Source organism: Micropterus dolomieu, linkage group LG20, assembly GCF_021292245.1.
Source record: "Micropterus dolomieu isolate WLL.071019.BEF.003 ecotype Adirondacks linkage group LG20, ASM2129224v1, whole genome shotgun sequence".
Lineage (NCBI taxonomy): Eukaryota > Metazoa > Chordata > Actinopteri > Centrarchiformes > Centrarchidae > Micropterus > Micropterus dolomieu.
This window is the reverse complement of record NC_060169.1, coordinates 7,825,670-7,853,310: the sequence shown is the minus strand read 5'-3', so window position 1 is coordinate 7,853,310 and position 27,641 is coordinate 7,825,670. Positions and strand designations below refer to the sequence as shown.

The 27,641-nt window shown below is 38.2% G+C and overlaps 2 protein-coding genes across 3 annotated transcripts in view; one reads left to right on the top strand and one right to left on the bottom strand.

Annotated features, from left to right (window-relative positions):
- ddb1 (damage-specific DNA binding protein 1) overlaps positions 1-11,555 on the bottom strand; it is a 46,698-nt gene extending 35,143 nt beyond the window's left edge. Inside the window, exons 1-7 of the mRNA XM_046032753.1 lie at positions 11,364-11,555; positions 8,953-9,101; positions 8,057-8,173; positions 7,365-7,586; positions 5,852-5,966; positions 5,186-5,283; positions 931-1,089 (exon numbers count right to left, since the gene is read on the bottom strand). Coding sequence (XP_045888709.1) covers positions 931-1,089; positions 5,186-5,283; positions 5,852-5,966; positions 7,365-7,586; positions 8,057-8,173; positions 8,953-9,101; positions 11,364-11,424 — 921 coding nt within the window. The 5' untranslated portion in view covers positions 11,425-11,555. The remainder of the gene's footprint in view (positions 1-930; positions 1,090-5,185; positions 5,284-5,851; positions 5,967-7,364; positions 7,587-8,056; positions 8,174-8,952; positions 9,102-11,363) is intronic.
- Positions 11,556-12,427: 872 nt separating this feature from the next.
- Positions 12,428-27,641, top strand: part of cfap70 (cilia and flagella associated protein 70) — a 20,793-nt gene continuing 5,579 nt past the window's right edge. For both annotated transcript variants that reach the window (XM_046032185.1, XM_046032184.1), the window contains exons 1-22: positions 12,428-12,565; positions 14,147-14,333; positions 15,024-15,119; positions 15,276-15,352; positions 16,005-16,085; positions 17,715-17,900; positions 18,124-18,306; positions 18,716-18,810; positions 19,895-19,979; positions 20,292-20,429; positions 20,787-20,939; positions 21,095-21,187; positions 21,433-21,524; positions 21,800-21,902; positions 22,016-22,198; positions 22,402-22,533; positions 22,621-22,749; positions 23,768-23,901; positions 25,064-25,179; positions 25,698-25,916; positions 26,522-26,664; positions 26,960-27,112. In XM_046032185.1, the coding sequence (XP_045888141.1) occupies positions 12,494-12,565; positions 14,147-14,333; positions 15,024-15,119; positions 15,276-15,352; positions 16,005-16,085; positions 17,715-17,900; positions 18,124-18,306; positions 18,716-18,810; positions 19,895-19,979; positions 20,292-20,429; positions 20,787-20,939; positions 21,095-21,187; positions 21,433-21,524; positions 21,800-21,902; positions 22,016-22,198; positions 22,402-22,533; positions 22,621-22,749; positions 23,768-23,901; positions 25,064-25,179; positions 25,698-25,916; positions 26,522-26,664; positions 26,960-27,112 (2,850 nt within the window). In that variant the 5' untranslated portion in view covers positions 12,428-12,493. The remainder of the gene's footprint in view (positions 12,566-14,146; positions 14,334-15,023; positions 15,120-15,275; positions 15,353-16,004; positions 16,086-17,714; positions 17,901-18,123; positions 18,307-18,715; positions 18,811-19,894; positions 19,980-20,291; positions 20,430-20,786; positions 20,940-21,094; positions 21,188-21,432; positions 21,525-21,799; positions 21,903-22,015; positions 22,199-22,401; positions 22,534-22,620; positions 22,750-23,767; positions 23,902-25,063; positions 25,180-25,697; positions 25,917-26,521; positions 26,665-26,959; positions 27,113-27,641) is intronic.

Sequence of the window (27,641 nt, the reverse complement as noted above, 5' to 3'; positions counted from 1 at the left end):
ATTCTTTAGTTTTTATTGTTAGCCAAATAAAATGAGCAATTATGAGGCATCACTTTAGGCTCTGGTAATTTCAGATGTCAACTCATTATTATTTCTGACCTTTTACACACTAAATAAACCATTAGTTGAAAAAAATAATTGGCAGAATACTTGAGAAAATAATGAGTATTTAGAGCCCAAATTGTGCCATCATCTGACAGAAATGCCATTGAGAACAACTTTTTTCACCTATATGGAAACACAAATATAGTCATAACAACGACGGCACATTGCATTAATACACAAGCTGGTTGTTTGCTAAATGGAAGAGAAGGAAGATGAACAAATGTAAGTTTCCTATTGCTTAACAATTTTACTTCTAGGCAGTTCACTTTTTTTAAAGTGATCTAAAAACAGACAGAAATCTGACAAATAAATCTCCCCTCGTTGCTGTGAACATGGTCTTACACTGACTTATTATTCTAACACAAAGAGGTTTTTCTGTCTGAGATTCTTAATGTAGAGCTGTGGCTGCCTGTCGATTGAACAGATGAATTGATTTTACCTTTCCAAACTCTTTGGCAAGATATTAGAGAAAGGTGCCATAAGCCAAAAGCTGTGTCTTTAAAATGAGATTTAGCTTTGAGCACAGTATTGACACAGTCATTGTCTAAATCAACTTAAAACACAATAAGTGACACCCTGGCAAGCAAGCAACAAAGCCGTACGATCATTTTTTCTCATCTTCTGACAAGTGTCGACTGATCCATTAGCTCCAGTCATGGCCGTAAACCATTAAATAGTCAATTGTAACAAAGGGGGTACTGAAAGGAAATGGTCGAGCAAGGTAGAGAGAAAGAGACGGGAGACATGCCAGAAGAAAGGCGGTGGATAAACACAGTGAAAACAGACAGAGAAAACGAAACATAGCAAATAAGGTAAATGAAGTACCTCTCCGAGCAGCTCCACATGCAGGTCTTTGAGCGCCACCGTGCCGTCCATTAGCTCCTCCTTCTCCAACAGCAGCATAAACAGACGTCCTTCCATGTCCCCCAGCAGGTAGCGCGAGCCATTGGGGTCCACCCGATTGTGGCAGACGATGGTGCTTTGCTACAAATGAGAGTGGAACACAAACAAATCATTAAAATAACACTGACAGCAGAGGTAAAGCCTGAAAGAGCACCTTGAATTTCACCAGTACAAAAAAGTCTGGATGGATAGATGGATGGATGGATGGATAGATAGTTGTACAATTTATATTTGCACATTTCAAGTACAACCACAGAGAACTGTCTTCAAAAAAAGTACATATTAAACAAGCCTGCCTGCCAGGAACCTGTGCAAACTAGAACAGGAATAATACAAAGGTTCATCCAAGAGAAAAAGGATTCCATGCTGTCAATGTTTGAGAAATATATATATTTTTTTTTAAAAGTGCATTACAAATATAATGTGACTCACTGGGGTATTATTATTAAAGAACTGAATACAAACAATTAGTGCCGGACCTGGCCGTTACCTATTTTGATATTTGAGTTTTAAAAACTCAGATGATACATTAGCATATGTCTATTGTTTTCCATAAGAACATTACAAACAATTATTTTGATATGGATCCTTAAATTACCAGAAAAACAAAATATCAGTCCAATCTGGAGAACAAACTAAGCACTAACACTGCTTCTAAATGACCTGAAACATCTTTAGTATTGCTGTCCTGCAATATATTGTGACTTATCAATGATCAACTGACATATACGCCGATAACAATACATCTAAGACCAGCTAATATTGGCTGATATCTGCTTTGGCTGATCAATTTGCCTGGGATTTATGAGGTCTGCTTGTAATTAAGATTTTAGACTTTTGTGGTCGGATCAATGCATCTTGACATACTATACAATATTATGAAAAATTTATTCCCCAAATAAAACTGCAGAGCCACTTAAACAGAATGAAGCTATGGGAAGTTAGAAACCTCTACTGATACAAACTAGAACAGGAGTAACACATCACATGTCTTCTTTTACTTTGCACTTGAACAAAACTCCCTTTGGATATTGTCGGAGTCACTCTCAGCTTTCAGTCCTAGTTAGACTTGGGCTGATTCACGCAACATGCAAAAAAAACATCTTAGGAGCTTTGAACTGGAGTTGCAGGAAAGAGTCTCCTGTCTCCACTATAATTACAGGGTAAGCTGGCTAGAAAAGTAGTCACGATTGGAACTGCCATTAAAATGACATAGTGTGACTGATCTTTCCTTCATCAGAGGGTATTGCTATTGTCGTTGTCTACTGTACAGGCTGAGTTAATTTCTCACTTGATCAAACCTTTAGAAAACGTGTTTTCACAGTCCTCATATTGCTTAAATCTTCTGTCAAACCATGGATCCTCTTGCATCCATCTTGACTGAACGTAGGAAGGTAATTAGCTTGTTAGATTCTACCAGTGAAACCAGTCTGATGGCCCGACATAGACTAGTCTACAAAAAACGTTTTATGAGCTGACACATTCAGCAGCTCTCCGTGATGGCAGAACCTCTGGTGTCTCACATTATTTTTTCACTTCTATGCTCAAGAGTGACAATTTATTAATTAGCTGCCAAAGGTGTTGTTATTCATCAAAGGTTATGCTTCTGTGTTTTCTTGACACTACTGAAAGGAGCGTGTGTATTAGCTGAACACTAATGTTGCATTCGGTGTGAAAAAAAAAAAGTCCAGAGTAAAAACTTCAGCTTCATTTAGAATGAGATTTCATTACAGCAACAACAGACACTCAACTACCTCTTCCCTCAAACATCTGCTGAGCGGTGTTGGGCAATACTACTGCGGAACCAGAGTTCTAACAGAATATGACAGCTTGAGATGTTTGAGGCTTTTAAAGATAAAACCAATCAGCAGGACACAGATATGAACGGCAGCCCATGATGAGACATCAATGAGACATCAGTGAGACAACAGAGAGCTTGGAACCATTTGAAGCGATGTGTTGCATTTTTATTTGATATGATAGTGTCACGGTAAGAACAACTTTGTGGTGCAGCTAAACAACACACAGCCACAAATAATGGAACTTGTATGGATGCTTACTTTCCTACTAACTTGCATCAATATTAATTTCTGAAGTGGTAATGATACATTCCTTTTTTTTTTTTATTATAGAAAGACAACAGAGCATCTAGTTTTCACTAGTGGAGATTACCTGTATTGCAATAAAAAAACAATACTCTATGAGATCCTGTTACTTAAAACTATCCAAAACTAGAATGTCCTGTTCCAGCCCTCTACATTCAAGACATTTTTTGTTAATTAAAAACTTGCCCCATCTGTGATAAATATTTGCGTTTTGGACCAACAAATAAAAACAATAAAATTACAATGGAAAAGTAGTTTTTTAAAATATCAAACAGGTTAAATACAAAGAAAGTTTGATATTGCATTTCAAATAGGGCTTTACCAAATAATATAAAAGCTTCATTCATAACATCGTCATTCAAATTCTAAAATCAACATTCGAATGCTGGGCAGCATTTTTTTTTGCATGTCATTCTGTTTAAACCCAGTATTCCTGTACAGTTGAAGATTAATATTATACTATTCGTACCATAAATTACATTTATATAACCACACAAAAAATCTATTTCAGCTCCAATAGTTTGTGACATTGTTACCTCCCTTTGCGCGAGGAAACGAGTGAGTGCTGGTCACTCCGAACTTCTGCACCGGACTCTTCCGGGATTAGCCTGCTGCCAACATGTATTTGTGTTGACAGAACTGACAAGCTATATTCATTCAAGAAAATTGATTTAACAAAAAACGACTACCTCACTTGAACTGTAGAACCCCTTTATTCAAACTGAGGATTTTTATTTTTTTGGGTGAGGACGTCATAAAATACAACAACAGATATTTGAGGCATCATTCAAAAACCGCAATAGCTTTAAATTTAAAGAATTGACATTGCTTCCAGCCCCAAGTTCATCAGAAATTACTATGTTGAATGAATTTTGAAAAACAAAGGACAACACGACTCTGAATTAGGAGCTACTATATGGCTATACTTGAAAGAAATGTTCTTTCCATAATGTGTGAGGCCACGGTACCAAAACAGCAGCGAGACAGTGAGAGAACATTCTCTAATTATAGAAGCAAGATGCTGTTGAGGAGCTCCTTTGGGCCTTGAGCTGTGTTAAATATGAGCAGAGCAGCACAGACTGCAACTTAATCTCGATAAGATCACACTAAAAGCAATGGTGTACAGGGAGCTAAAGTTGTCATCACAGGCGTTACCAACCTGCCTTTAAATGCAACTTCAACATCGATCACAAGATTCAAAAACTTAACTCTAATGCTTGACAGTTTTATTAATACCATTTTGTGTTACTTTCATATCATATCAAAGAGTAGGGCTGGACAATATGGCTAACAATGTTATAACAATAAAAAGCTTAATCGAGTTTAAAGGCTGATTTTTTTCTTCTGAGGGAAAGTTGAAGAAACCTGATTTTGTTAATTGTGGTTTAAACTCTTCTTTATGGTCAACACTTGAGGCCAAACAGTGGATCACTTCACAAATATGAGGTAGAAAATTCAAAACAATTATGATAAAATCTTTCTCAATAAAACTTAAAGTAAAGTTAAGTAAAAAGTTTTTTCAGTCCTTTTTCCTCAACAAAATAAACATCTTAATAAAAAAAATCAAGTTCTAATTCGTGAATAAGTTATTCAATATGTATTGAATATTTCTTATATTGTTATTGAAAAAATATATATTGTGATAATTATTGTTTAATTGTCCAGTCCTATCAAAGAGCTATTCATCTGGGACTTAATTTCCCACAAAACCTCCATTTAACAACACACAGTGTTGTTGGATTCTCTCCTACCCTCTAAATATTAACTGAACTTTGCTTTACATTAAACAGTCCGAACTTAATGGCTATTATGATGCATCTGCCATTTGGTATACCTCCAAATTACAAAAGGAAAATAATCATTGCTGACATAATTTTATTATATTGTAACAATAACATTCTTAGAGTAAATTAACACTGGAATATATTGAAATGAAATTGAAAATGTTAAATAATCCTTCCTTTGGACACAAGATGAAAGAAAATTTCTAAAGTTTAAGGATTTAGAAATAATTCTGCTTTTTAATGAGACATAACAAAAATGCAATCAATACTATTTATTTATGCCTTTACCTTGATGGTAGGTGGTGCAATGGCCAAGTATTTGTCTCCATTGTGGTAGGTGATGGACTCTTGTCCTATGATTATAGCTCCACCAAATGGCTCAGGCACTATAACACATGAAAGCACATAGTCAAGAGAGTCGGTGCTAAATTTGTACAATTTCAGACATAAGATACAATTTGTATGTTCCAAACAGGTATACATTTAAGTAGGACTGTAACTAATACTATGCTCATTATCAATTACCATTCTTTTTCAGTTCATCAATTAAATCATTAAATTGTCTCCCTCAGGCATCTTTTTACTATTGACCCACGATTATATATGTCGAATAGTTAAAAAATACAGAGGGTTCGGAGAGGAGAATCAAAGATCACATATACCTTCAAGAGGTTTTCTATTGTGGATGACTGCTGCGCTTTAAAATGTTTTTAATAACAGAATCCATTTCTCAGTGTTCATTTTTGACTAATTTGACAAACAGGTAGGACTTATTATTGTCAGGTCTTCATGCAAGTTTTTTTAATTGATAATGTTTGAATATAACACAAGTATCGTACTAAATTCCAGGTAAAAATCAGATTATAAAAATATCATTTGCAGTGCTTTATTTTATGCTGATTTACTAATTGATTATTGACTTTCAGTAATGTATACAGTATTAGCTCTGATTACCTGGGATGACCATAGATGCCTCAGCCTCAACATTCTCCTGTTTCCAAGGACCCTTGTTAAACTCCTTCTCCCTCAGAGAAACCTCATAGGTTTTCACATGGCGTCCCTGCGGGTCCTATGATACACAACAGGACACCATGTTACATTTTCAAAAACATGTCTTGAATGATGACAATACGACATTAAGTCAGAAGAATAAACAAACTAAAAGGTTCCCTCTGTGAATCTACACTAGTAGTGCTGTGGAGCTGTTTCTATTATTCTATATTCTATTAGTGAGTCCCCTGTTTTGTTTATCCTGTGCACGCTCATGAGGACACACATGCACAGACACAATACAGTCCTACCAATGTGTCACACTATGCCACTGATCAACAGGAGGTGGTAGCCAAAATATACAAAAATGCCCAGCAAAGGCAGGGAAGAAGAAGACTGAATGTAAACATTGCTGGATTTAAATCCAATAATTTTGGCACCTTTTGTGCAGATGTTTAATCAGTGTTAATGTAAATGCGGTCGATTGAGGGAATAAATCCTTAGTGCGTGTTATTTAGACCAAGAAAGTGGAGTTTGACATGACAGTGACATAGTTGGAGTCTGTAATGCAAACTAGCTACGGTTACAAAAGCGTACAACGGCATCTCAAAATATGGGGGCAAGAGATAGAGGATATTATCGTATTCAGTTGTGTTTATTCGAGCCAAAGTATGCAGCTGAAGAAATTCTGCAAGGAGAGGCCGTGGCTACATTAGCAGTACAAAAGGATATGGTTGGCGGGGACCAGCACAACCTCAATTACTGAGAGCGAACACTAATGGCGCATTTACTAATTGCCCTCCGATGCCAAGAGAAACTGAATCTTTCTGCATAGTGTTTGTTAGATGCTGTCACTGATGCCAACCACATAAAGAGAGCCTGAATGTGCGTTATTGTGAATGCAAGTTTTAAACCAAACTTGGACAGCGGTGTACCTGAGACCTTACTCAAGCCCATGAAGATAAATTGGAAAAAACATCCACAACCAGCAGGACAGATACCAGATGACCATTGAGTGAGTATTCTTGTCACCTTAGGCTGTGTTTTGGCCAGAAAAGAAAAACTATAGGCTATAGTGGTAATGTCACTCCCAAAGGCGGGGGCAATACTGCAGCGCTAGCTAGGATATCTTTTATACAGCTTTTCTTTTATACAGAAGCCTGCTGGGCTGGCATGGGCATCAAAGCTTGCATGTATCCCAGTACATGTAGGCACTGCTGGCATCTTTCTCGGTCTATATAGCATGAACTGAAGAAATTATCATTTCAATTGACTACACTTACAATCAACACTGACTGGAAAGCCACATAAAAGGTGCAGAATTTTTCCCATTAAAATATTTTAAAAATCAGCTTGGCAAATGCTTTATGGGGAACAAAATGCACTTGACACATTTGTTAGATCTGAAGGATAAAAACATCGTGTCCTTTTACCTACATAGTCTTTCCTATTCCCTTAAACACAACTCCTACAGTACCTGATAGATGAAGCAGACAGTTGGAGCCTGGCAGCCATACAGGAAGTGAACATCGATGACCTGCAGCTCCTCCAGTCTGATGTTGAAGGCCTTGAGCTCACGGTTGTCCCGGTCCAATGGGATTACCTTGAATAGCCCGTCATACAGCCGTAGGCCAATCATACGGCATTCTGGATCAACAATTCCGATAATACCCGTCTCTGATGGACGTCCAATACGATCCTGCAAAAGAGCATTTGGTTTGGAAAGGTTTAAGGCCCACAGTACATACAGACAAATATCACATTTTGTGTACTCAGACCGCTGTTGATAACAGTATAGCTAGTGAAACTTTGTCAGCATTTATACTTTAAAATGAGACCTAAAAATTCACAGCATTGCTGATATAAACCCTAAAGAAAATAATGAAATTGAAATGTTAGATAAATATTATGTGTTCATATATTCTTGCCATTTTAAATTACAGCAAATGTTATTAATATTTGTGCACGACATTTGGCTGAATTTACAAAGTCTAACTGAAGTTTCATTAATGAGGGCTCAGTATAAATATTAAGAGTGAAATGGTGCATTTAACCAAGGTTAATGAGAGAAGGTCAAAATACAAACTGCTCTTCATTTTAACAAACCATAAATAAATATTACTATACAGTGAATTTTGAGAATCATAATCGTACTGCTGTCTCACCCACCTGGACATTGCCATGGGCACGGGTGATGATGTCAATGCTCTCCCCATTCTGTTTGTATTCTAGGATGCAGGCATTGTACTTGGATGTGAGAATGAACAGCAGGTCTTTGCTCTCACCCTGAAAAAAACAGACAAAGTCATCAAAGCCATCACAGATCAAACATGCAGAAGCATCCAAAAGCAACTATTGTGCAAGAATTATCTGTCTTTTTTTCAGATTTATAATAACGCCTAATATTTGGGATGCGTCTTGTTTTTTTCCCTTTTAAAACCTCTATAATTAATGTAACCACATCCTATGCAGTGTTTACCACACATAAGACTTTACTTGATTGAGCTGCCCAGGTATATTAGTGGCCACCCAAGTATATTTGGCAAAGAAACGCAGAGAGAGTTGTTATGCATTACGTTACAAGATGTGGACACAGTGGATATTTTATAAGCACGGACCAAGTAAATTCGCTGCTGCCCAAGTTGTCCGTCATTCTGTGGGAAACACTGCTATGTGGCACATACATCTGCCAGGTTCAGGGTTCAACACAGAATTTGTGTGGATTCACTTCTTTTGAGGAGAATCAACAAAGTTTTGAATTTTCTAACATGTTAAATTTCGACTTGAATAAATAAAACATAGATGATTAGATGACTAGTAACAAACTAGATAATATAAATAATTATTACATTTTACACTTCGTTGGCTTGTTTCCATGTATACTGTCTAGAACAACTATGTTTATAAAAGGGTAAGCCAAGAAACGTATAGATCTTCACTGAGCCCAACTAGTTTGTTGACCAGTTGTTCCAACAGCCCACCAACTACTTCATTTTAATAAACTTTAACACACTGCTACCAATGGCACACACACACACACACACACACACACACACAACACTTACCTTTGGCCTGAAGAGCTCCATGACAGCAATCTTTCCATACATTCCCACTTCCTTGACGGGCCTCAGCCCCTCTGCTGTGACCACATAGATCTCTAACCGTGTGTTTTTTGCTATGAGCAGATTGAGGTCTTCCGCAGAGGTGAAGTGACCTGTAGACACACCAACATTTGTAACATGTCAACTACACTGTACATGAGAGTAACAGAGGAAAAGATGACTGAGAAAGGTGGACAAACATCATCTATAGGGATGAAAAGCAAGTCTGACATCTTCCAAAATCCCTGTTTTCTTGACCAAATATTTGTACCGATAGCGTGGTGATATCTGAGGCATGATTATTGGTGCTTCTAAAAGATATTTAGACTAGGGTGGCAGCTAACAATTATTTACTCGTTAGGTCTATGAACAGTCAAAAGTATAAAATAATATAAAGATAAATTCCTATCACAAATCACCTGAGCTCTACTTGTAAAGTATTAAAATAATGTTTATTGGCAGATAAACATCAACAAAAGTATTCAATTTCCTATAATATTCTATAATAATGTGAAACAGAGAAAAGCAAGAAAATATTCACACTTGAAACTAACCAGCAATTTTTTGGGGTTCATAAATACCCAAAACAATCATTGCCAAGCAGACTCATTTCACTCACCCACAACATTCAGAAAAGTTTAGAAACTTGTATGTAGTTGTTATTGAAATAACAACTACATACAATAATGAGCTCTTACTAGTATTTATTGTTGCTCTTACTAGTATGTTTTGTCAGTTGTAGATCTGTAATTGATGCTCTGTTGATGCTTGTATGTTGTTCCTCAAATGTAAGTCGCTTTGGATAAAAGCGTCTGCCAAATGAGTAAATGTAAATGTAAATTAGCTGATTGGTTAATTAGTTCCTCAACAAATCAAGTGTATAGATTAATTAATTCATCATTTAAGTAATTTACCAAGACAAATCCAAAACCATTTGCTTGTTATTGTGAAACTTCAATAAACTGTTTTTGACAGTTCGTCAAACAAAAAAGTTAATTTAAGACTTTGGGCTTTGACTAATGCACACTTATAATTTTATTGACTTTCCAGCTAATGAGTAAATTACACAAACTACTAAAACATTCAATCATGGAAATAAATCAACAGTTGCTGATTTTATAACTGAGTACTGCCAATCTCCAAGTAGTGATGTATTCAAGACCAAAACCAGAGTTCATCGAGACCGAGACAACACCAAGACTTTTAGGGGCTGAGACCAAGACCATTTCCCCACATTACATGACACACAATAAAATGTGGGACAAGATCACAGGTACTTCTTAAATTGATCTGAAAGATCCACATTCCCGTAAAAACCCCCACATACAAACACTACGAGCTGAAATCAACGCAAGCATCTTTATTCAACACTCCTTTTCCATGCTTACCATCTTGGGGAGGGGGGACAGTCGTTAATGGTAACAACACATTTTTAATTAGAGTTACTGGTTGCATTTGAAGCAGTACGTTTTACACCCAATCAAAGTTACACAAATAAATCAGACTATGCAAAAGCAATTTATTGATAAAAAGTTATAGTTATAGTTATAGTAATAATTTTAAGAGTACTTGAGTACTGCAACACGATCTCCAAGCATTTCATTTTTAAATCAACATCACTACACTATGTTTATAGCAGTATATTTTCATACAGAGATATGAGAATCTGATGTGAGATATCTTGAGAACGCAACCCATGGACTCTTTTACAATTGTGTTCCTACTTTTAAAGGTAATAACGTTATTGTTAAAAGGAGAAGGATGGTAGACACTGATGTTAAGACAGTCATTTCATATGTGCATGTATGTCAAATCCTGAGTTGCGTTAAAGGAGGAAGACTTAGCATCACATAATCCATGGGCTATGAGATGATTCCATATTTTGTGGCCAATGTACGTTAGATCAAACGACGACAACCGTTTCCTGATCATTTTAACAAGGGGGGGCCGGAGGGACTACTTGTCAGAAAACGTAAATTGCCAATATGCTCAGCATGTTTCAGGCAATTTGCAATAGGGGTGACATGATTTATAATGTTTGTCAGCATGAGGAAATGCATTAAGCTCAGGGGTAACCTTAACCAAACTAAGCACGACAACAGCTAACGTTAGATCCGAAAGAAGGACCGACGAAAAGGTTCACCGGATCATATCTGCGTTAGAACAGATATATGACATAAACACATAAGAGACGTGTGTGCCGTGACTCGCATACATATAAGTATTACTGGTGTAGCATGTAAACATTTGACTTAGCAAAACAAAAGCTAGCAGCTACTACAGGCCCGTCTGGAGCACTTTCCTCGCAGCGCGGGAGCTCGGCTAGCACGCAGGTGACAAACGCACAACTGCAAAAAATAACACACACAACAAACCTGTGATGCAGGCGTTGACTGCCGTAGGTTTCTGGGCTGTTACCACGTAGTTGTACGACATTTTGACAACAACAAAAGACAAACACCAGAGTAGTGTTTTAATCTCCCAAAAGTGCCAAAATCATTGATAATAAAACTCCCGGAAGTAGTTAGCTGAGCCGTTTAGGTAAGGAGCATAGCAAGGTAACGGCAACTGTAGGGCGGCGGGAGGAGCGCCCCCCCGTGTCGCGGAGGCCTGTTGCTCTCGATGCTTGGAAGAGGCTGTGGCAGAAAGTAAGCATAGGTACATCTCAAAAAATTAGATTCAAGCCAAAAAGTGAAATATTTCAGGCCTTTTTTTGTTTACATCTTGATGATTACAGCTTACAGCTCACGGTAATCAAAAATCCATATCTCAATATATTAGAATATTAGAATAAAGAATTAAATGTTGACCTCAGAAGAGCCTTTAATCTCTCTGTCAGGACACACAACCACAATCATGTAGAAGACTTCTGACTTGACATCAAGATTAAAACAACTAAACGCCTGAAATATATTACTTTATAAGTAATGAATCTAGAATATATTTTTTATGTGCACCTGTAATTTTCCTGAATACAGCAGGACAAATGCTGCTGTGCATTTTGGGGAAAAAAGTGAAACTAGTCAGACAGACCTCTGTTTCTTATTTTGATCCAACATTAAAAGCAAGAATTATATTTCCCGGCTGTAATGTTTAGTTGTTTGTGAATAGCTTTTACTGTTGAATACATTTTAAATAAAACTAAAACTAGAATCTATAAAGGGTCCCCACATCAATCTCTGTTAGACTATGTCATGTTATATACGTTCAACAACAATCAAAGCAGAAATGATATATCATGTTATTTTGTTTGTTGTTATGTTGTGTTTTATTCCTAGGAGTCTGGTGTTCTTATTGTTTGTTTTAACTTATTTATTTTTTTGTGGCCTGAAAAGCCTTTTGTAAATTGTTTTACTGTTATTGCTGGTCCGTCAGTCCAACCACTGATATGTCAGACTGTCTTGAACTCACCACCAAGTGTATCATTATTACCGTGGAAACGGGACGCGGATCCATCGGTAGCAAACCTAGCGAATATTAGTCTATCATTTGTCGGCTCTACACAATGGAGACACCTGAAAACACGGCAGGAACAAACCTGACAATACAAATAAATGTCATCAGTGGAAATAACCTGGTAAGATAGTTCAACGTCAGTTAGTGTAACGAATTAACTTTACACATGCTAACTAGCTAAGTGACTTAGCATTACCTTAAATGACTGTAACTAACCAACGGTTAAAGCAACAGAGGTGTGTTTATGAATGTGCGTCTTACATTGTTGTTAGCTAAATTAACTAAAAATTCGCTCTGTTTAGCTTTAGTTAGCAAATATTGTTGATCCACAATTAAAATGAACTGTTAGCTTAACTTGATATCATGGTAGTTTTGAGCTATTGATTATAAAGTATCATTAATCTAGGTAATTTAGTTAACGTCACTTATGATTAGAGCTGTAAAAATGATAATAATAATCATTAATAATAATAATAATATAGCAAGATAACAAATGTTCAATAAATGTTTGATTTAATTCATTTGAATCAGGAACGAATCAGTGCTTAATTTTTCTATTAAGATATTTATTTTGTTGAGTAAAAGGGACTGAAAAAAAAATCTCAAACAACTTCATTTTACTTAGACACATTTGTTGAAAAAAGATTTAATCATTGTTGTTTTGAAAGTTCTACCTCAGATATTTTAAGTGATTCACTGTTTGGCAAGTGTTTGTCATGTTCTCGCCATAAAGAATTGTTTGAAACAACAATTAACCATCTGATGTCTTCAACTTTCCCTCATTAGCAAAAGTCAGCCTTTAAACTTGAAAGAAATAAAGATTAGACATTTATCTGATAAATAATGACATGGAAAGATGTGAGATTTTTTTTTTTATCGTGATAACATTTTTGGCCAGATCACCCAGCCCTAGTACTTCTTTTAAAATAAATGCCCTCCTTATAATTTCTCCTAAATGGATTATAGATATTATTCATTCATGAACTGAACTGACATGCAGTGGGGCATACATGTGTGTTAGGCTTTGATTTGTTTTTATGTATGTGAGAGGGATACTTAGTAGGCTGCTTGTGTTTTGGGTTTGTTGTTAATTAATGTGTCTCAATTATCCAGTGAGGGAAGGGTCATGTAAATCGATGGTTGTCAAACCTTTTCATGTCAAGGACCCCCAAACTGACACAAATTAGATCATGGATCCCCTTTTGATAAGAATTTGTCAGAGGGTTCCCACATCTGATAGGACTTTTGCTTTTAGATGTTTTATTACAGAAAATATATAAAAACCATGACCAAAATAGTCAAACATTCTAGTCGCACAGTCATTGTGCTACTTTTGGATGAAATTCTATTGAAAATAAATGATTCCCCTTTTTGCTGGGGGCTCTCAGGAGGGTTTGCCAGCACACCAATGGCTGAGACTCATGGGATAGGATTTTTACATAATGTCAAGTAGAGGTGGGAGATCTGTTTTAGTTGGTCTTACTAACCATCTAAACTTTAGTGTGGTTTTACTCACTTTCATGTAATAGACACTTTATTGTGTAGTTAGATATGAACATCGGATCAGAAATGAAATGACTGGTATCTGGATCAGGGGCAAATAAACAAAAACCCTGACAACGGAAGATTGGCTGAGGCTGAGAAGGGTGTTTGGCTCGCAGTTTTCATCTAATGTTACATGTTTTGTTTCTTGTTTTTTCAGCTAGGAAAAAAGTCAGACAGCTTCCAGAGTTTTCTGCAGGTTGAAATGGACGGGATAGTTCTGGGAGAGTCGGACAAGAAGCAGTCTGACTCTGTGGAGCAGCGTGTTGATTATGACTTTACCTGCAGCTTCCACTGCCCCAGTGATGCTGAGGCTCTCAGTAACTTCGCCCTTAAACCGATCATATGTAAGTTGAGTTTGACATCTGACATAACTGACAGTTGAGATAACCAGCGTCTGACACTGAGGTTTTTAACCTAAATTTTACTCTGTGTCTTTTAATTTTTTAGATTCTTGTTGTTGCTGGCTTGCAACCTATTCCAGCCAGTTTGAAAGTTCAGATGTAGACTACACAAACTAGTTCATGGAGTGTAGTTAATTGATATTTATACCAGCAGTAGATGTAACTTGCACACTGATAGCCAACTGACAAACAAGCAAGCTATAAGTAAATTCCAATGTGTGACCTTATTGTAAGTGATTGTTACATTGACCAACTATTTTCATTTATTGTTGGCTTAACTGCAAAAAATAGCCTTCAACCTCTAAAATCACCAGATTTCACTTACTGCGATTTTGTTGTCAGTTGATGGCGATACTGACTGTTGATGGCACAATTGGTAGGTTTGTCAACCATCCAAGACTTATTCTCTAAAGATATATCCTGCCTTTACAGTCAGTCCCTACGAATCACTGCTAATACCTGAGTGACAAGTCCACTGCAGTGTAATTATCACTAATCATTGTAATAATACTGGTGGTAATTTGCTCACTGGTCAACACAGGAAGGCCTGGAGTTTTGCACCTGTCTGTACAGCCCTCACTTTTCACAGCAATGTAATGTAATTGTTAATGTAAATTGTTTTGTTGCCGTCAGTGACAGTGACAGAGGTCCTGCCTGAGGAGAAGAAAGGTGAGGCAAAGACAGCTGTGCTGGGCCAAGCTGTGGTCGACCTGCTTCCGCTGCTGCAAGGTATATCTGTTAGAAATTATATGTTTTTACTTTGCAATAAAACAGAGCTGGTGTATCTCCCCAAATGTTGCTTGATATTGAGCTCCAAACAGCATAAGTTTACTTCAAAGAGCTTTCCTTACAGGGCAGGACTTTCATTTTCTCTTCTGTCTCCAGGTCAGTGCAGCTTCTTGTCCACTGTCCCTCTGAATGCAGCTACCAGCTCTCTAGCTAAAGAGTCCTCCCAGGAAAAGGTTGGTTGGTTAATGACTACACACTAATATCACCCAGTTATTGTTGGGGCTAGGGTCAAACCTACTGTAATTAGTGAGTAACAGCAATGTCATATACTTACTTTACATTTCCATCTATGTGTTGACAAAAGATCATTGTACTAAATTACTCACTAATGAGATGTGCTGGTACTAGATTTTTGATGGCTTTCATGCCGCTCTTACAAAGTGAAATGGATTCCACATTAATTTTAGTTATCTGTTCTGAATTAAAATATAATAATCTTTGTTCCTAGTTTCCCCACCAACATGTTTGCTGAGTTCAAACATGTTGGTGGGAGATGAGTTGCCTTTCCCCCAAAACACATTTTCATACTTAATCAGTGCGCAGGTAGGCAGTTAGTGAAGCCGGGTTATGTTGGTTGGTTATTTTATCTATAAATGTTTTCTCTATTAAAGTTCCAGGACATTTACATTATGTACAGTATATTATTTCACAATATGTATTATTATAGAAAAATAATATTTACATATACTGTGATTTAGGTTTTTATACATATTGCCAACCCCTAGCATAGGTACAGTTCATCCAGAGAGCTAGTGGATTAGACCTTAAATAGATGGTAGTTGTTTATTCCATATTCCTCTATCAGTGAATGTTTTACAATCACAGAGCAGCCGGAATGCAGAGACAGCAGTTAGGGCAGGACAGAAGTTGGTGACCAACCAGGCCATGTTAAAATTGAAGAGGAAGGTAATCCCATCTGAACTCACTAGGGCTCGAAAGACTACAGTTAAAGTATCATATTGGAACATTCTCATTCCTGTGTCTCTAATCACAGTTGCTCACAGTATAGGCATCTCAATCATATGGACATTTGGCATGTAAGGGGTGCACATTATGAAATAAATTGTTAAAAACTACCAATAGTAATAGTAAAAAATAGAGTCACTCAGTTTTAGTATTCACTCAGTGTATGTGATGAGTTGGAAAATAATATTTACAGAACTTAAATCATGGTTGACCATTGGGATGCACTGTTCTGTCACTGTGGTGAGAGAAAACAGCCAGTCTGTCAGTCCTGAATCTCTGTTATACAAATACACTGTGTGGGGTTTTGAAAACTGGTTACCGTATTTTTATGCTTATTGGACACTAGGTTGAGCTTGATAGTAGCATAAGTCACCACACCTTGACTTTGAGGTGTTACTGTAGGTGTGGCATTCCTAAAACAGGAGGTACAGATTAACTGATGTCAATTCATAGTACGGCAGTGACTCTCGGTACCTCAGATGTTTTTGTGATAAAATCAAAGACATTTTTCTTATAATTAGAAGTACTAATCTATCGATAATATTTCAAGCACAAATAGGAGCCCCACAGTATGTGTGCATAACACCATGGGTCATTCCTAACTCAACAACACGGGCACTGCATAGTGAATGAAAGCAAGAGTAGCTAACCAAAGTGATATCTGACATGTGTCTGTAGTGAAAGAATCAAGATCAATTAATCAAAATAAATCCCTGCTTTGTCCAGAAAAATCACTGGTTCAACATAGTGAAGCAGGCTTCAGCTTTTTACACAGCACTCATTTAATCCGCCATCCTCTCATGTTATCCAGAACTGCATAGTGTACACTGCTCTAGCACAAGTGCTACATAGAGGAGGATTTGAATCCAAAGCAGGAAGAGAAAAATGCAGCCAGTATCGCATGACAATGTGTGGATGAACATGATTGTTCACAAAAAATGTTTAATTAGTGAGGTGTATATTTTTTCTAATAGACAATAATATATGATTTTGTGAGTTGTTCTATCAATCAAACCCTGTTTTTGTCTCGTCTTTTTTATTCAACCATATTATGAAAAGACGTCCTCACAGTTTTTGTTTGCTAAAATCAGTTGCATCTCATCTGTGTCTCATCTCATCACAGCCTTTGTTCAAATGAACACTACAAGTATGTTGTGCTGCCTTCACAAGATAGGCAGATGAGAATCATTATAATCTCAGTTTCACAGAATTTGTGTACAAGAAAACTTGTTAAATGGGCCATTTTAGAAACAAAACACTTACGAAGAGACTATGGTGAACTTTAGTCATTTATACTGTTCATGCTAAATGTTTCACCACTGTGTATCAAATCTGCAATTCAACTTTTCACGCTGCTGCTGAAAGTGAACATTTGTTTCACTCAATCTAGAGGCCAGTGTCTTTAAATACAGCCAGTATTTAAGCCAAAAAATTTAGTGACTCAATATTTTCCCACCAGTGTTTAGAAAGGCACTTAGCACCTCAGGTAGGAAACACCTGACACATTTTACAGCCTTTAACAGTTTATATATAAAACGTGAATGTGCCTCATGATGTCACCCCCTTTAGCAGCCGACCCTGGATGTATGTGTCAGTGTGTCGGATCCAGTGCTGTCTGAGGCGGAACTCTCAGCCTCCAACCTGCTAAGGGTAACCCTGGAGACAGCCTACTCCATCCCTGTGTCATGGATGCTGCAGTCTGGCCCTGCCCCTTGCACATACACTGCTGCCCTGGAGGTTCCACTTACTGCAGAGGTGAGTGTTACACCACCTTTCATGTAGGCAAGTGTTGCCCTCTAAGAAAAAAATTAAGGGCAATTTTAACCTTAGATAGTCGTGCTGCACAATGGTACTAGCCGTGTTAAATCAAAATAAAACAAAAAATCCATGCTGCCTAAATCAGACCAACTTCAGATCTGAATCTTTTTCAGGGTGAAGGGTTTTAACACTGTGGCTGTACTATTCCTCCGACTCCCAGAAAGAACAGGTGCTGGTTTTCTGTGAAGGGCAGCTGAAGGTGGGGGGTCAGAGGGAGGAAACGGGCAGACAGAGGAAGAGGCCCCATCAGGCCCTGCTGGTCCCGGGGAACCACTTCCTGCCTGCTACCTTTTTCCAGGCAGAGCCCATCGAACAGGAGGACGGCGAACTGACTGGCTTAGAGGTAACTGCCAATGCAGCCAACACATATTGCAAACTGTGTTGGCTGAAATGCCTTGGTGCATTGATGGATTTTGCAGTATGGCACATTACTGTCACCAACTGTCAATATATGGAATTGCAAGATGTCATATGAATGTTTTTCATTTGATAGACATGGCAAGACTTCAAGATAAACAGCAGTTTTATTTACCAACACACCAAGCAATTTGACACACAAGCTTAGCTAGTGACTATGAAAAGTGCCTTAAAACATTAAAAAGGAAAAGCACATTGCCCTTAGTAGCATTTTCTAATACTGTTGATTTTACAGTATCTTCTACAGTGTAGAAGATTGGAATATGTTTTTAAAAAGTACTATGGAGGCAGGCTCAGTTACCCGTACAGTAACAGGGCTCTAAATGTTCCTACAGGACCGGGAGTTTCGCAATGAGGCAGAGACCACAAAACCCAGGGTGAGCTGGGACACAGAGATGTGCTGCTTCCTGGATGCAGGAGGAACTACCAGGTCAGCTACACACACAACTCACTCCTCCTCCTCCTGTCTGGCTATCATGCCACCTGACTTTTAAGAAATTATTCTAGAAAGGGGGAGTCAGTTATATGTTTTTGGGAGATATGTCTGGACTTTTAAGAATTTCTACAAAATAAACATATTTCAGGATTATAGCAGAGTGTACTTGAAAACTTGGTACCCTTGTTCAGTGCATTTCAGGCCAAATGGAAAGGAAATCAGGAACTCATGGAACAGTCATTTGATCTTTTTACTGATTTTATCTCAGAGCCACACAATGAACCTGGGCCTCTGTGATATGTGTAACTCTGAATTTATCAGGTTTTTGCTTAGAATAAAAGTTAACTCCCTGTGAAGAACTCACTAATGAGTTATAGCAAAGCAACAAGAGACAATAAACATGTACAAGAAACTCTTCTACTAATTGTTATGGCCGCCGCTGGCTGCCTTAGTGTATAATTGTTGTGTTCCTAATGTGAGATTCTGATGTTATGCAAACCCAGCTGTGTGATTCCCTGTCGAGGATTGGTTCCTCTGGAGCAAGTTCGCCTTGCTGTTGATTGCATACCCTGTTAGTTTAGAGAGTATTTCTTTGTTTGTATTTCTTGATATTGCCTGTCTGTTGCCTGTCTGAGTGGCTTCAGTCAGTAGTTTTGAATCGTTGTAAATCACATAGTGTGATATAGTGCACCAAGCGTTGTGCACTCTTTTGTTTGAGAATTTTAAGTTGCAGAATAATTGCTTGTTCGTTTACTTTGTGTTTCTGTAAGCATATAGGTTTTGTTCTTCAGTGGGTGTTTTTTGAGCTAAGTAACTGTCTTTGAACAACACCATCTTTTGTTTCGTTTTGTGTATTTGTCAGCACCTGTATAGCCTCTTTTTGTTGTATTTTCTTGTGCAAGCACGTTAATTAAACCATTGACTTTAACCAGAATATTTCTCTTGTGCTAACCACCTAATTTCAATCCCAATCACTTGTTGCTGCCCTACCTTAACGAGCTGGGTCGTAACATAATGTATACAGAAACAAAGTTAAAAGATATGAAAATATGTGTATCGATGTTGACTGTTACTTCAGGCTGCAGCAGAGGATCACTGAGAGCAGACTGTGGCCCGTGGAGATTATGAGGTCTTCACTGGGGAAGGCAGCCGAAACGAAGCTGGTGAGATGGCTTTGTTTTCAAAAGATAGGTTCAGAAATATTTTCAAGCCTTCTCTCTGTACTGTATTGACCTTTACGTAACCAAATGGGAGACAACATCCACAATTGTTTCAGAAAATTGCTTTTAGGTTTAACAAAAGCTATTGTAATGTAATGCTTTAGTAGCATCTCTAGTGGATAGTTTCAAACTTACCACTTACACTTTGACTTATACTAACACTTACCATGTTTTGTGGTTTGAAAACCTGAAAAGATTAATGACAGACCAACAAGTTCATCCTGTGTCTGTGTGTGTGTGTGTGTGTGTGTGTAGCTAGCTGAGGAGAACCCAGAGATCCCCTTCCATGGTGTGGCGTTTGTGGACATGGGGCGTCTGCTGTATCCTGGTGTCAGCCGCATCCGAGGTGCATACAGTATTCAGCCCTTCTCTGCGGACGAGTTGCTGAACAAGGTCACACAAGTTCACGTATACTTTGTTTGCTTTAATGTTTGTTCATTTATTTATAGTTCTAGATTTGGGTCTGTATTTACTGGATCAAGCATCCTATAATGTCTACCAGGAATGACCTATACACAAATGGTATTCCATCTGAATTTGAAATGAACGCTTTTTGGATGCTTATTGACTTTCTTAACCAGAGTCTGATGAAATGATCATGTGTGTCCAGTGCAGAGGTAGGTCATAGGATGTATACTGTGTGTTACATAAATAAAGACTTAAAATAGTCTACTAAATAAGCCTAGTACTGTTTCCATGGTGTGTGAACTGTTAGCCTTTGTTAAAGTGAGTTTGTACTTGTACTCAAAGGGCAAGCGGAGAGTCAGTGTGTTAAAGGAGCAGGCCATAGCGGCAGCCAACCTGGTCAAAGCTCGTGCTGGCTCAGCTGCAGGCTCTTACAAGGCTAAGTCAGGGAAGCACTTGGATGGAAGCAACAAGGGAGCCAAGGAGCCAGCTAAAAAGGTCAGCAAGATGATGGTCTGAACAGAGTAATTTACATGAAAGTTTCATTAACAGAATTCACAGGGCTTGGAAAATCATACATAATGACATATACTGTAAATCCTATTGGGTTTGTGAAGGTTTGACCCTAATGTAACCTGTTTTCATTATGTCAGCATTCTGGAAATCATAGCAGGATGGCAGCAGCCGACAACACGGCCGACAGCCTGACCACTGAAACTGAGCCACAAGTCAATACAGAGGGAAACGTAAGCTTCCAATAAACAGCAACACTACTGTGTACATATCAGTGCAGTCACAAACACAGTAGGCATCATTTACTGGAAACTGTGGTTGTAGCAGCCATATACGTTTGAACTCCTATTGTACATTCATAATACTGTAATATACTATGAACCTATACCATTATCATTATACCTATTACCATGTTTGCTGTTATGCAATGTTTTGGAAAGCCTTCAGCATATTAACACCTCATTCCTGTTAATGACAGATGTATGTGGAGGCCAGAACTTATATAATCATTGAGATAGCCTTGGAGAAACCACTGGTACCCAAAACATCTCCAGAGGAGCTGGCCAGAAGGTAAATCCTAAACCTGAGGATTATATTAATCCTCAAAGTGCTCTGTGGTAACTGAGTTTGACCTGGTTCTGTTGTTTATACTGTCTTGCTAGACTGTGACCCTGAGCTATCAGAACTTGAGAGCTATCAGTAAATGTTCACCTCTGAAGTCAACTTGTTATTAAAATTAACTAATTTAAAGGCACCGGTTCAAATAGTGACAGATTTACAGCCAATGTCACTCTGGTCTATTATATCTGGTTGTTGCCCCTTGTGTCTGACTGACTGTGGAACAGAAGGAGTGAGAAGGTGCTGAGATGCGTCTCTATTTACTGCAGGGTGAAGGTGTTGATCCCACCCAGAATTCCACTTCCAGCCGGTCCGAGCAGAGCAGAAAGAGTAAAACACATTCACAGTTATGCAGTATATGCATACATAGACACTGTGATAAACACACACCAGTGGAGAGTTGCTTACTTGCTGAATTCTCCCATGGATTTGTGCTTCTGCAGGCAGTACTAGACTTCCATAGGCAGGTAGGAAATGTGGTGACCCATGTTTCAGACCAGTATGAGGAATTGTTTGAAGCAAGATGCAAGCCGTCAGAGGACTGCAGCCGGGAGCAAATGAAGATTCAGCTAATGGGAATGCTCAATGTCTCTGCGCGATACCTCACCTTCAAGGAACAGATGAAGGTCAGAACAACCACACACATCCCTGGTGGATGGATAAAACTCACAGGAACCCTGAAACTATTTTTTAGAGTTGATGTGTAGCAGTATTTCTTTTCCTGGGGGTGGTGGCTCTTCTGACACGAGTCACTATTTCACCACATAAGTGAATATATATATATGTGTGTGTGTGTGTGTGTGTGTGTATGTTTGTTTCTGGCATCTAGCATGCAGTGGTGAGGATCGTACGTGACAAGATGCAGCATACAGAGCCATTGACTGACCCTCAGGAGCTAAAGGCTTTTGTCAGCAAGCTCTATGTCTACCTGGTGGACGAGATGCACATAGCTCTCAACAAGGCAATGGACGCGCACACATGCATATAAATATATACAGTATATTTATGTTCTGTATGTTTATGTTAATTTTTATCTCCTCTTCACCAGATTTATTCAGCTGACGTCGATGATGACCCCCCAAATGAGATCCAGTTGAATTCTTCTCAGCTCAGACATTTTGCCAGAGAGGCTCAGCTTACTGGGGATTATCAGCAGGCTGTTCAGTACTACCAAGAGGTACAATAACATGCTCACCTTCCCTAATACTTTTTCTCTTCACTAAGATTTATAGATTTATATAAATGAAACGGAGTAGGGTAGACAGCCAATCACAGACACCCATTTATTCATTCAAATGCATACATATGCCTATTGATTTGCTGTCACAAAAACAACTTAATGGACATACTGGGTTCTTTTTGTCTATTATCCATGGAGCAGATCATTGTTTTCTGTGTTTTTGCATCAGGTGTCCACAAGTCAAGTGATAATCACTATTAAGGGCGCCACTTTGTGTGAAAAGTGGTGGGGACATAGGGGCTCAGAATAGGAGTGTGAAGAGACACTTAGCTCGGGAGACATCACAGTATGTAATATTATGTTCATGAGAATGAGACGAAAAGATCCTTAAACAGTGTTTTAAAGATGTCCTGAATGCTGAGATATAAAAATTTTGATCATTAATAACTCAATTTCCTGCATTCTGGTGAAAGTTTCTGCACCAATTTATGGTGGAATATTTTTATTTATGTAAAAGGAAATACAAATTTTAGGTAACATGTGGCATTTCAAAATATATAAATATAATCACAGACATTCTGTGTTGCTTTCAGGTCTGTTTCTCCTGTAGATCAACTTTTTTCATGTAATATCATCACTGCTGAGGCAACGCAAAAATTATTTAGTCTTCCCTACTCTTTTGTTGTGGTCACAGGGAGAGCATGGAAAACTTGGCCAAAAAGTGTCAAGAAGTTGCTAAAGTTACAGATTGCTGCATGCACATGTTTGGGTCATTTCATAATCAGAAGCTTGTTTTTTTTTAGCTTAAGTTTTTTTGGGGGGAAAAAACACATTTGTTTCTTCTATATTTTATTTGCATTGCATGTTTTCTTAATGTGCAAATAAACCTTTCTAAAGGTATTTTCATTTGTTATTTAACTGCAAGCTAGATTTCAAATGATCACTATGCAGATAATGACAGTGGTTAGGAAAAAAACTTAAATGGCCCTTGAATTAGGTATTTGTTTTCGCGCAGCTGGTGGTAAGGCATCCTGGTGAGCCCTCTTACAAATTTGAGTGGGGAAGCCTCTACATGCTGACCGGAGACTACATGAAGGCTAAAGAGTGTTTCCATGACGCCGTGTCCATCCAGCAGGCACACCAACCCAGGTTAGAAATGTTCCAGTTATGTTAAAAACATGAAGTAGCTACAGAATATCAAACATTACATCAAGCAAATCATTGATTTATTAGAGAAGAGAAACAAGGGATTTCTGATTATGCTTATGTCTCAAGGGAGGGATCTAAACCAGTTCTACACTGAAATCCATTATTGGATTATTTATCCAAAATTGAGAATAAAACAGTTATCATGTGTCTATTGGCATTGTGTAACAGGACATCGTAAACATAGTTCCAGTTCTCCAGTTCTCTACTCCTAACCAGTAAACTAGCAACAAAATTAAGTCAAGTTGGTTTTCCTTGGATTAAAGGGCTTTGCACACAAAGTCTGTATTTTGTGTTTGAGTTTTTTTATCTGTCATCCAATAAAAATCATTATGCACAGAAACCTTGTACAGTGAGTCTGATGTGTTTTATTATTCTATTCTCAACATGAGACTAAATGGACTCATCAAGCAGTGAGGGTAATTTTGTGGACACTTCGCCTGTCTGTTAGTCCTGACTGCAGCTACCTGAAGGGGCTGAGCTGTCTTCCCTGTCGGTCTCCACACTGTCGCTCTCCCTTTCTGTCTGTGTGCTGTTCTCATCCTCTATTTCATCCTACTCCTCTACATTATCATCCACCTGAGCATTAGCATCTGACCTGTTGAAGGTAGGCTGTCTGAGTTATCAAATGATACTGTGCTTTTGACGGATGTAAAAAAGCAAAGAAAATCTAAACTGTTTTGAAAACTTGTGAGTCATTGTTCAGAGCTCTGACTCATTGTTTAATTGTGATTGACACAACGTGAGGCCATATTTATTTTCAAACAATTTTGGACGAAAAATATGGACTTTGTGTGCAAAGGCCTTTATGGATAAATACTCATAAACTTCACTGTTCTTCACCTCCACCTCATCACTTATAGTCTAAAACTAGAGATGTAAAATCACTTTTCATTTTGCACATTTGAAACTGTATGACAATAAAGCTTTGCTTCACAATCAATACGAAAGGAACAGGTAGAATTGGGGGCAGCCCACCATACCTTTTTACTGGAAGGTGCCTTAGTGCCTCTGTTTAAACATGCAGCCAAATAATATGATGTAAGCAAAACATGGGGGAACTGGGGAGTCAAGACCTGTTGTCTGTATCCTCTTATTTCCCCAGCTTGATGATGTGTGGAGTTTTGGCAGCAATGTTTGAGCATTATGAGGAGGCTCAGACCTTCCTGGAGCAAGCAACAAGCTTAGATCCACCTAGTGTGGTGGCCTGGACCCTGCTGGGTGAGACGAAAGTCTATGTTCCTACTCACTGCTGTTTAACCTGCAAACCTGCTGCCAACTCAGAACACATACAGACTGCTACTACTGACACTCTTTTGTCAAATATCAGATATCAGCAAGTGTTGTCTACCCCGAATATGACGAGGCTCCTGTGAGGCTACAGCTACACAAGACACTTTGTGGTCTATGTGTATCTTCTATTAGTTGAATTATTTGATCCACTTTTTCTTTTATTCTTAATTTAAAGACAGTAAGGTGGGTAAAATATCTTTAAACGCTGATAACTTTAAATTCATTAGTCTGGTTTCAGTATACAATTCTTAAGCTTTGTTTAAGCTAAAAGAGGGAAATACACTAAAAATGTAAATATCAAAGATCATCAACATCTAGAAACCTTGACTGACATTCATATCAGCCCTCACAAACTCGTATCCTAAATGACATTGAGCAGTAAAGCTAGAAAGGTGCATGCTGAGAATTGTCTAGTCTCATTTCACGTTTCTGGGTCTGCTGTCCAGGTTTGCTCCATGAGAGCCAGAACAAATCCATCCTGGCTGAGAGGGCTTTTCTGGAGGCCAGAAGGCAGCTGAGGGAAAATGAAGCAAAGAAGCAAACGCAGGGGGAGGAGGAGAGGATACATGGTGAGAAAGACGAGGAGAAAAATGAGAAGGAGAAAGATCAGCAGGAGGACGGCGAAATGGTCACGCCTGCATGTCAGTCTCCCACTGTTAAGCAAGGTGAGGTACAGTGAGAGTGAATGCAGCCTGCGAAGAGGAGCGCACTGTTTCATCTGAATGTAATGCTGTGTTGCGACTCTGGTGTTATATCTGTGCCAGTGGTGACTGAGAAAGGGTAATTTGGGTTTCGGTTTCTACCCACTTCCAGCTCTAATTTGTTCTAATAGATCTGCAATGTGAAACTCTACTTGTGTCTTCAACACTATGTAGAGTAAATGGTGAAAAACACTGTGGCATTCACATCCAAAAAATATTTTTATTATTGATATATACAATCTCAAATGTTGAAATGGTGCATTTCCAATGTGAGAAGGAGAATTCTTAATTAGAAATGGTTTATAGTTTTTGTTTAATGTCTATTCATCCTGCCTTTACTTTAATCTATTAGGACGAAACACCTGTAATGTCCATCTATCCATCTAAATACAGTTTAGATGCTCTCTGTTAGCACAAATCACCTAAATATAAGACTTGTCTTATCTCCTCTGTCTGTCATACGCTCATTGACGCTTTCAGTGCACTTCAGCCTGAAGGCCTGTGGCAGTGACTGTGGGTTCCTGGAGCAGCCAATGTTACTTGACAATTTTATGGTAATTTTATTCTAGACCCAGAGTGTGGAGACCAGGACTCAGAGGCACAAGGAGAGCCTCCAGCACAGAGTGTCGGATCCATATCAGCTCCAGTTAAACTCTCCTCCACTATTTACACAGAGACGGTTCAGTTTCTGCTGCAGAACACTGCCCTGCAGGTAAAAGCACACATATTGGCTGGAGGTTTGCCAGTTGGACTTGGTCATTTTGTGTGTTATGGGACAAAAATGATTTATTATTATTGATGTTCCATCATATGGAAAATGTCATTTGGTTGTGGAAAGTCAATTTTTAAAAAAAAATAACAAAAATATGTTTTTTGTTTGCTTTTTGGTAGCAGTTTGTCAAACAATGGCTACGATGAATGTCTAAATCTAGAAACTGAAATTGTCAGCAGTTAAGTTTCAACAAAAAACAACCATAACAACAACAACACTGTTTTCCTGTTGTCAGATGGCAGAGCATGCTCTGTCCCAGGAGCTGCTGTGGTCAGGCAGTGGTCGCTGTGTCTCATATCTTCTTCATCTGGCTGAGTTGCAGCTGCTCAGAACTGACTACTGCAGTGCCGCCGCCAACCTCAAGGAGGCACTACTTCACAGCAACCAGGTACTCACTCTGACTACTGACAGCAACACTGAGTAAGGACTGGGTGGAAAATGTGACATGTTGGTTCGCTGCTTCTGTACTGCTCTGTTGGAGCTGTCTAATCCATCACATTTAAAATGCAGAAAAGATTAACATTTAGTTTTGGTTTGGTTTCTTTCACCTAAACGATGTTTGTGATCAGCAAAAATATAATTGACTCACCAGATAACATGACTTTGAATATGGTATCTACTGAAATTATTAAGTTAATCAGCATTGGCATCATCATTTTATTTTTATTTAACCTTCATTTTACAAGGAAAGAAAAAAAAAAACCATTGAGATTTTTAATCTCTTTTACAAGGATGTCCCATCAGCTGGAGAGGTGGCAACTGAGATGTAAGATGTAAGGGAAGATGTTTCACAAGGCAATGTGGTGAAGCTGGTCCAGGAAGCATTTTTTTTGCAGCTGTAAACTTCCATTGTAAAGTGTCCTCGTGTTCTTCAAAGAAAAAAAACAGGAAGGTTTTCAATAATATTATAGGATAAA